The 10,452-nt window shown below is 44.7% G+C and overlaps 1 protein-coding gene across 1 annotated transcript in view; it reads right to left on the reverse strand.

Moving 5' to 3' along the window:
* The window catches only part of r3hdm2 (R3H domain containing 2), a gene marked incomplete at both ends in the record, with an annotated part of 48,386 nt that extends 38,535 nt beyond the window's left edge, over window positions 1–9,851 (reverse strand). Inside the window, 6 exons of the mRNA XM_083660759.1 lie at window positions 211–270; window positions 606–684; window positions 2,839–2,962; window positions 3,172–3,258; window positions 8,478–8,519; window positions 9,693–9,851. Of these exons, the coding sequence (XP_083516885.1) occupies window positions 211–270; window positions 606–684; window positions 2,839–2,962; window positions 3,172–3,258; window positions 8,478–8,519; window positions 9,693–9,851 (551 nt within the window). The remainder of the gene's footprint in view (window positions 1–210; window positions 271–605; window positions 685–2,838; window positions 2,963–3,171; window positions 3,259–8,477; window positions 8,520–9,692) is intronic.
* Between the last annotated feature and the right edge of the window lie 601 nt (window positions 9,852–10,452).

Consider the following 10,452-nt stretch of genomic DNA (forward strand, 5'->3'; position numbering starts at 1 on the left):
TGACAGGGGAACACAGAGTCCCAGCCAAAAATACCTTATGGTTAAAATACAAGAGAGAACTGTCAGTCTAAACTCACCACCATAATATCAACTATAAACTTGCCATATTTATCTCATTACCACCACAGCAGTCTATAAATAGAAAGGGATGGAGGACTTTAGAAGAGCTAAATTTAAATGTGCGTGAGTGGTTGGGAAGACATGGCTCACTTGTCGTCATTAATGAACTCCAGGATATCTTGTTCTAGTTTGAGCAGCATCATTCGATCCCTGTCGAGGCAAAGGGGGAGAGAGAGAGAGTCACTTTATTATTAGTTATAGACATAATGTGACGATAGAAGGGGTATACTGTAGTTACTGAATCAAAGATGATCTAAGATTAACTAGTAAAGTACGGAGATTTACCGGCAAAATGTTTTAACATATTGGTAAACGGTAGTACCGGCATGATTCGGTCGGTGCCAACAACCGTCAGTACCCAGCCTTATCCCAACACAATTCTTTTCTATATGAACACACATGAGTGTGTCCTCCTTGGCGCAGTAGAGGTGCCACTTTCACAGCTACAGAGACCCAAATCAATCTTGCGTGGCACAGTCTCATACCTGGGATTGTTTTTCAGTGTGTTGACCAGAAACTCGTGAACGTCGATGCCCGTGGAGTCAGTGTACTCTTGACTGGAGTCTGACAGAGAGAGAGAGGGAAAGAAAATAGCCAGGGCCGGGGAATGAAAAGGAAAAAGACGTGTCACAAGAGTGCAAGAGATAGAAAGGTCTCATCAGGATGCCAAACAACAGGATGCTAAGCATAGCTGCTACTGTAAAATGACACCACCACCACCACCACCACCACCACCACCACCACCACACTAGCAACAAGATGTCAGCTTGTTCAGGGAGAATAACCATCAGCAGCAGATACACTGAGACACCGGCCGCTAGCTCCAAGGTAGTTGGTCTTAGTATGCCCGCTGGCTCGCTCGCACGCACATATACACACACACATATACACACACACACACATATACACACACACTCATATACACACGCACATATACACCAGCACACATACACACACACATACACACGCACATATACACACACACATATACACACGCACATATACACACGCACATATACACACGCACATATACACACGCACATATACACATGCATATACACATGCACATATACACACGCACATATACACACACACATATACACACGCACATATACACACGCACATATACACACACACATATACACACGCACATATACACACACACACACATATACACACACACATATACACACAGTTCAAGGGTATCATTTTCCACTATTTTCCGCCACACTAGACAGTCAGGCGAGCCGTTTCATCTGTGCTGCTCTCAGATTCTAATGACGCCTGAAGGCCTCAGTGGAAGGAGGGAGGGAGGGAGGGAGGGAGGGAGGGAGGGAGGGAGGGAGGGAGGGAGGGGGGAAAAGAAGAGAGGGATCCCTTTGCCTTTCTAAGAAATCACCGTGACATCATTGCATTTTGGTTTGTTAATCATTCAGTAGATATCAATGGTATGCATCACTCCTGAAAACATCCATTTAAAAATGACAAACGTAGGATCTTTTCATTTATACTGTGGTGACTGACTGATACAACATTCATCGTGTTAGTATGAGGGGGGGGGGGTGACTTCATTGATCACATCATTTATTAGCTTGTGGTGTTGTTTTGTGTACGGTACCGATTAGCACAGCACAGATTAGAGGCACCAAAACAAATGTTATCGGGGGTTTGATTACGACTAGGGGGCCCTTTACACGAGGACAGTCTCTGGAAGAAACGACACAATAGCGTTTCCTTCACACCTTTTCATTTTTCATTTTCATTTTTCATTTATTTAATGTGACTCGTTGACCATGATCACATGGTATGGAGCACAAACAAAACATACAAAAACAATATACAATGGCACACGGCATGGCTAGTGCATGTCATTTGAACAAAGGCAGGACATTCTTCACACCTTCTCCCCGTTTACATGAGCGCTGTTGAATTTTTAAAACGCTGTAATGTACATGCCAGGTCGCTAGGTGGCATTGTGATGGTCAACGGGGCGTTGCTCGTCACTCCACGGACGCTTCTACATGACGTCATTTCGTAATCGTCTTTCTGGGTTTTAGACAGGGAAGTAGATTACGGCTACCGTAGTAATTTTTAGACTTGCCAAAAAGCTGTTTTCAAGCTAAAAAAAACAAACTGTTTTAAAGTTGTAATATTCTTCGGGTGAGAACGTTACATAGATGTGACCAGTTTATCAGAATAAGCCTATTTGGAAATCTTTAACGAGCAGCGAGGATCGGGAGCGCTGGCTGTGCTGACACTGTCTACTGTGTAGGCTGCAGTGAGAAAACACTGTCGATGTGCTTGCCTAACGTTAAATGCCGACCGGGTACAGCCGTCGGCTCCTCGCAGCAGCAGTAACGCTCGTTATGAACATGTAACTGAAGTCGGCCGCAGTGTAGCTTAATTCTGAATGTTGCCAAGCGTGTGTCGTGTGTGCAGGCACGTCAGATTTTCTGGGAAGACTAATGTTTCTAACCGATTACATGGAGCGCTCAGCGGGAAGCGTCACCAACAATTCCACCCTAGAGGGTGGTTTCAAAATGTGTCGTTTCCTAAGCGCGAATTCGCCGTCGCCGTCTTAACGGGAGGCACTAACGATAAAATAATTCCCCGTTTCCATAGGAAACCGTCCTTGTGTAAAGTGCCCCTAGGACAACATGCCACACACACTGCATACAATGCATCTTTACCACACACACTGCATACAATGCATCTTACCACGTGACAACATCTTGCGCGGAGTCTTTTCCTTCTTCTCCTTCTCTTCATTTTCATACTCGTCCTTGGAGGACTTCTCCTCTTCCTTGTCCGACGGACAGCTGATGTGAAGTTGAATGATATCCTGGAAAATCACAATCCATTTGCTATAACTGAAGAATGGTAACATTTTGCATTTTAATTCTGTTCATTAGCTGTCTGTCACATATTATTGATCCTCCACAAAGCACAGCTGCATGCAAAAAAAAAATCCTGCAAGCTAGACTAACAGTAGAGATTACAGTATTGACTAAGGATTTCTAAATCCATATGGGATAATAATAGGAATGTTACCGATTCTGGAGGTCCATCGATGGAGAAGGGACCAGAGGACTCCTCACACACTGCCAGACTCCGGACTAGCTTCAGCTTGGCATTAGACTGAAATACAATCAAACACACTTTCCTTGTAGCACGTGTTATACATCGCTCAATATTAGACTTTACAACATGAATACTAATTAACGAGGACCATCTCTCAATATTAGACTTCACAACATGAATACTAATTAACCCATTGATACCTGATGCAGCATTTGTGTGTGTATCCCTTTAAGACCGCAAACCGCGTGAACGCGGTCTTAAAGGGATACACACACAAATAAGGGATATACACGCAAATGCTGCATCAGGTATCAATGGGTTAACAAGGACCATCTCTCAATATTAGACTTTACAACATGAATACTAATTAACAAGGACCATATCTCAATATTAGACTTTACAACATGAATATGAATAATAATTAACAAGGACAGATGCTGCGCAGTGCCATAATGAATGAATGAATGCAGCATCAAATGTCGCTGTAGTTACGACAGTCCTGGGATAACCAAGATAACACACACATCATTCAGCCAATAATATACAATATACCGTAGTCAAGAGGAACATCAATTTGCACTGTTAGTTCATGATCAAATATGTATGCTTGTTCAGCCAAAATATGCCACAAAGCCTTGTTTTAGAAGAATTCCATAGACTAATATACAGATATAAGCATCTCTACAGTATATCACAAAGTTAACCCTTTCTTTCGCTGTTCTGCTGTTGCTTTTTGTTTTGATTCCATAAGCGAGTGCTTAGAAACAGTCTAAATCCCTCTTGAGATGATAATGACTGATGATAGAGTTCCCTGAAGAAGAGGAGGAGCTGAGGGGAGACCGGGAGAACACGGGGAACATCAATACAATGTAGTTGATTAGGGCGCTGGCCCTTGGCAGAGTATGGACTCGAACCTTAGAGGAAAACACACAATGAGGCTGATCTATCTTCACAAAGTCTCTCCTGGTGGTAACGGTGTGTTTGTCTTAAGACGATGCCACTGACACACTTGGCATCTTAGCACATCCAGTGGTATGTGGAGAGGAGAGGATCTACACGGCAGAAATGAGGTCAGGACAAGAGAGGTTTTGCTGCAAAGATGATGAATGGAGGCTGCGTATGTGCGTGCGCGCTTTTGTGCGTGTGTGTGTGTGTATGTGCGTGTGTGCGTGTGCTTGTGTGCGTGTGTTTAAGCCCATGTGTGTGTGCAAACATGGCTATGCAGAAGAGCAAAAAGAAAAGGGGATTTGATGTGATCCCACTTAACAGGAAGGCATTGTGAGCAGCTCAAGGACAAGATGGAGTGTGAGAAAGCCCCTCCCATAAATACACTCAGTAATAGGGCTCAACTCTGACCTCTGCCCTCATTAAAGCGGCACTCAAAGAGGTCAAACTAATACAAACACAGCTTCATGTTCAGAGTAAGAGATATCTGAACCCTGATGATTGTCGTGGCAGCCAAAACACGACGGTTTGAAGTTGAACCGGAATTAATTCATCTTCATTTCGATATCGTAGTATCCTATGAATATGTTACTATAGGTTTGCCAATTATATTACTGTAACTGGCTTAAATGTATTCTCCTTTTTCGGCTTCTATGGCGCTCAGTGAGTTCAATCTGCCACACCTACTTTTAAAACGTCTCATCGGAATTATAATTATACAGTAAAAGCCACTGATAATATGAGGGGTGTGTAAGGTCAATACTAATTCTGTTTGCAGGGATCCCACTGCGCTCTGGTCACCTGTCTGCTGTGTTATCTGATACCCTTTCTACACAGAACATGCAATATTGGTGTAAAGAAGGCCCGCCATTAGGACCCCTTTGCCTTGTACACAGAACCAACCGGCCCCGCCATAGTTCTGCCTCGGAGTGTGTTTTTAAATCCCGACCTTCCAGAAGGAAAGGAGGCCTGACGGGCGGTTGAACTGGATGCTGTGCTTTTGGTAGCTATGCATATCTATCTATGCTATCATTCCAGTAGTGCCTGTCTGTCTCTCTCTGTCCGTCTGTCCTAGTGCAGTGGGAAAAAAAATGAAAGAAATGCGCACACAGGGGGAGCTACAGCGATGTTTTACATTTTCACTGTGACATCACCAGTGATGTCAAGGGTAGGGGAACGGGCACTGAGTAACGGGTACTGGGAGTGGGAGAGCATGATGTATAAATGGGGGGAAGGGGAATGGGTAGATGTACCCATCGGGGGGGGGGGGAGCAGGATCTTCATCTGGGTAGATGTACCCATTGGGGGGGGGAGGGGTGGATGGGGAGAAAGAGGGAGGGCGGGCACGGGCACAGGTATTGCACTAGTTCTGCAAATGCAAGCAGAGTTGCCGTTACTCATATGCCACATGATGCGAACAATAGCGGATTGGTGGGAGCAAATCACAACTACGTTTGAGGAGAACCTGAAGAGAAGCAGTGAGCCGGTTTGAGGAAGAAAGGCACGCGGAACTTAGAAGCCACAGGCGGAGACTTTTGATTCTCCTGAGTCAATGCGGGCTGATCTGGGTAAGAAGAATGTGGAAGTCCGAACACACCATAACGCCGAAGCTACGCTGAAGCGACACAGTGTGGAGGCGGTTTCATTTCGGCGTCCTCTTTAACAGGCGAGACCGATCACACGAGCCGCACGTCACGCCACGCTGAAGCCACGCTGCGGCGGTAGTTTCAGCTTCTGGTCTATTTTTCAAGTGTGCAGCGCTGCACTCGGGTAGCCAGGCATGAAGTCAATGCAAGTTGTGAGCGGGGGGGCTGGGCGGCGCCGGGCGAGGCGTGGACAAAATCGAGTGTTTCTGGTGTGAATGACAAGGCTCCTGCTCAAAGCTTCCGTGAAGCGCTGCTTCAGCGTGGCTTCAGCGCTGCTTCAGCGCTGCTTCTGAGATGCCTATGGTGTGAACCGAGGATTAGACTTGCCGTTACTTTGTGGTGGTATTCCACCCCATGTGAATATTGGTCCATTAGTTGTATTTTTGGTGTCGGTGGTGCCGCTGTGTTTTGGTATGATATGATATGATGAATGATAGTTTTGGTAGGCCAAGTCACCAGAGCATTGCAGAGGGACGTTCTTAAACAGTTTGTTGACCCAGCCGAGTGGTGCTCGTCTTCAGGAGACAATGGACCCATTTGCCGAATGGGGCCAAGGGTACCCAGTAGGGGTGTCACGATACACTCAGTTCACGATACGATACGTATCACGATACTGGGTTCACGATAACGATACGATACGATACGATTTTAACAATATTTTTTTAAACTTGAATAATGACAATATATGACTGGAAAAGTAGTATTTTATTTGAAATGCACAAATACAAAACATGCTGTTGTGGGAAATTGTTATTACAATAACAACTAGAAAAAACATGAGATTGGAGATAAGGCTTATCTTGAAATAGAATGAGTTACACCGTCACTTAGATTTACTTTGAACTAAAAGGTTTCTCAGCAGTATAAATTCTCATTATGCATCTTCAGTTTTTCTTCAAACTCAAACAACAAGACTTTTCTTAGTCTATTTTTTATGCATCTTCAGTTTTTCCTGTCAAGTAAACAGTTTTGCCAGAAACTCAATTGAATGGTTTCTCTCCTGTATAACTTCTCATGTGTCTCTTCAGAGACTTGTTCAACTGAACTACTTTCCACACATTGAACTTCAACAAACAAAGACGTTTCTTTGTCTACTTTTGAAGAAAAAAAAAAAAAAAAAAAAAAATTTTTTTTTTTTTCACGATATGAGATTTCATCTCAACAATACATATCGTGACGTTTTACTATCGCGAAATTTCGTGGGACGATATATTGTGACACCCCTAGTACCCAGAGTGTCCTGACGCCATCGAAGGCACACATAGTCCCATTATCACCCCCCCATGATGACGCACCAGCCTACTACAATCTACTACAAGCTGTCGTTGACCACAAATACCGGTATGGATCAGGGCCTGCGGTAGAACTGTTTTTAACAAGTCTCTTTACTCTCCCCGTTATATGGCGGTTGACTTTGTCTTCTGCTCGGAGGTTTAAGCAGCTCCCAGACCTTTTTTGCCACCTCAATTTCCAGACATGTTTGCTGATGTTATGTTGTAGTCTTGCGTTAGCTGGTAACTGCTGCACTCAGTATATCATTCACTTGATTTGATTGGGTCTTTTTCGTTTATTTTTCTTAAAGCCCCTGGAAACCAAAAATAAATATGTATTTTGAATTTGTCCATTACATACAAATTTGTTATTAACCACCCAGCCAAATTTGAATGTTTAAAAATGTCGCCAAGCGCCCCCCCCCCCTCTGTGTAACAGGTTCTTGCTTTGCAAAGTGAATCTATTCACCTTATTCACCACGCCCACTTTTTCTCTCTTCCGCGTTCAACGCAAACGTATTTGTTCTTCCGGTTCAGTGCTAGTTGCGAAGGCCACTAGTGGCTAATAATATTAGCCACTAGTTAGTTATGTTATATGGCAGTAAAATGCCACTGAATGACCAAATTGATATAACCGTTAACCATTTCGAGTAACACTGATTCCATACGGATCACCAGCGTTAGTTTGTTGTTTATAACGTGGCTATATTCATAACGTTTCTATCTCGGATGCGTTATTTCGAATCGCACATAGGTTACGCAACCTAACATAGGTGCGCAACCTAACGTCCACTCCACTAACGTCGTCTTAAGAGCACAATATTCCTGGAATGCAAGTTTAACTAAACAGTTACATATCCTCTGCATTCTACATAAAATTAAGATATTACGGGTTGTTTTATTTTGCATGTTACATACGTATTGGCCAAGATATGTTAGTTTATGGCGGAGTAATTCTGCCAGTTTAAATGCGGACTGTGCGCAGCCATCTTGCCTGCGGAGTTTTTGGCAAGTCAAAACGGAAATACTATTACAAAATGACGTAATGCGGAAGCGTCCATGTGTGGGCAAAGAATAAGGTGAATAGACATTCAAAAGCTACCATCCAATATCCCTAAAAGGAAGTTCACCTGTGGGTCAATTTTACAGGCATAAACGCATCTGTAGCACAGAAGAGGAATTCAAACTCGTAAAACAAGAACACAGGTTCAGAGAAAAGGGTTATCTGGAATCCTACCTGCCCTGATGGAGACTGAACAAAACAGAAAGAATACAGCTATTTGTTAAGAAAAATCAAACAAAAAGACAATTAAATCAAGTGAGTGTGAGACCCTCTCTTCACAAAATGGTAATAATGTAAGGTCAGCGATGTACGTCAGCCACTGGGGGCGCCAAAGATAAATCGGTCACTTACCTTGGCCCTTTTCCTGCCATGGCCATGGTTAGGAGCCCGTCTCTGCAAGACAAGATTTATATTGTAGCTTTAAAACTGTGCGCTACAGTATTCCCTTGTACTGTATATCAAGTTGCACATTAAACACGTAAGGTATTGCTGATAATAATGACAAAGTAACACAATCAAAATGAAAATGTCAAAGGGCTACGCTTTAACGCTGTAACGCTCAATTAATGCGCAATTAAAAATAGGTATACATTTGTTGAATTAATTAATAAAAAAAGATTTGTAAGGCAATTTGAAGTAATATACAGTTACATAATCTCACTACTATAATAAGGGGTTCTGTGGCGCTCGGTGCGGGCGAGCACGCTAGAAATGAGCACACAATATTTCTAGTATACATACAGTAAGTCCTCATTGATTTTCAATGAGAGGGTCGCTACCGTGAAAATAGCGCATTCGTGCTCGTATCCTGCACATGCCCGCCCGGCGCCCGCCCAGCCAAAGTTGAATTGTCTTGAACTTTTTGACACCGCAACGCAGAGTTTCACCATACAATTAATCAGGCCATTTTGGCACCCTTTTGCCTGACTAGTGAAATGCTCTGTTGTCAAAAAGTTTGAGAAATGGAGGAAAATGTATTATTGCGGTCTGTGGTATCCCAGAACTGTACGACAGAGTTACTGGGAGATTAGTCTGACTGGGTGGAAGCAGCTGGTGGACTTAGCTCTCTCATTGGTGCCGACCATTTCAGTCGGTGCCGGATGGAAATCCCATTCCGCTCCCTACAAGCTCTGCAATTGGCTCTGACCCGCTCTGACTGCGGCTGCGACCGTATTTGGATTTCCTTTCCACGCCCCCCGTGTGGAATCTGTCTGCCTCTGCTGCTGCACGTGTGGAATCTGCTGAGCTCAAATGCCTGCGCCGCTGCCTTTGAAACAATAACAACAGCAGCGCTAGCCGCTAGCTCGTTGCTACACGCTGAAAACGATTGATGTGGATTATGCAATGAAGCAGCCTGCATGGTACGTTCGGTGGATGGCTGTAAACAGCCTTTTTCCCCTCTAGTCTACGATAGAAAGCGTCCCCAGCCAGACTCTCCCAGCCCCTTTGCTGGGAGTGTCTGGCGAGCGAGACTAAAAAAGCACATAATGAAACTCTGGGACAAGATATTAATATCTTGGTCCAAAATTCCTTGCAGTAACTTTACTCCCTGCCTCCCTCTCTCACCTGTGCATCCTGCGGGCTGCTGTCCTCAGGCTCCAGGCCGTCTCCGGTCCCCTCCCTGGTGCCCTGTGGTTGAGGGGAGGTCTTGCCTCGGCTGCAGGGCTCGATGAGTGGCCCACTCTCTCCCTCCTGCTGGATGTCTGTTGCCAGGCTCACTGACATCTTCTTAGGGGAGGGGAGAGGGTGGGAGTTTGGGAGGGGAGGGGAGGGGAGGGGGGGGGGCGGGTGTGGACGACCCAGGAGAGGCTGGGGCGGAAACGGATGAGAGAAAAAAGGGGAAACAGTTAGGCTCCGACACACGAAAGCTCCAATAGACTGCACATTTGTGTGAGAGAGGGAGACAGAGAGAAGTGAGATTGATGTGTGTGTGTGTGTGTGTGTGTGTGTGTGTGTGTGTGTGTGCAAGTGTGTGTGAGTGAGTGTACTACTATACGGACTACCTGTGGCTGGTATCAGATCTGTGCTGACTCGCTGTAGCGTGAGTCTGAATGGGAACCACACGCAGCAAGAGGAGGGGAACCTGCTAGAGCGGTGTACCGGGCCGGGCTGCAGCAGGGGGGGCTGGGCAGTCCATAGCAAGCCTTAGCCAGGGCCTCGGGGGCGGGGCTGCGAGGAGATAAATAAAAGGAAACAATTGCAGCAATTACAAAGAATAAACAAACAGCAACATGTATACTTGAAATGATTGCTCTTTGCAGCAAAATTTATAATATTAACCTCCTGACACCATCTGATGATAACAACCAGTGAAAATAGAAATGAG

Source organism: Poromitra crassiceps (genome assembly GCF_964638095.1).
Source record: "Poromitra crassiceps genome assembly, chromosome: 25".
NCBI lineage: Eukaryota > Metazoa > Chordata > Actinopteri > Beryciformes > Melamphaidae > Poromitra > Poromitra crassiceps.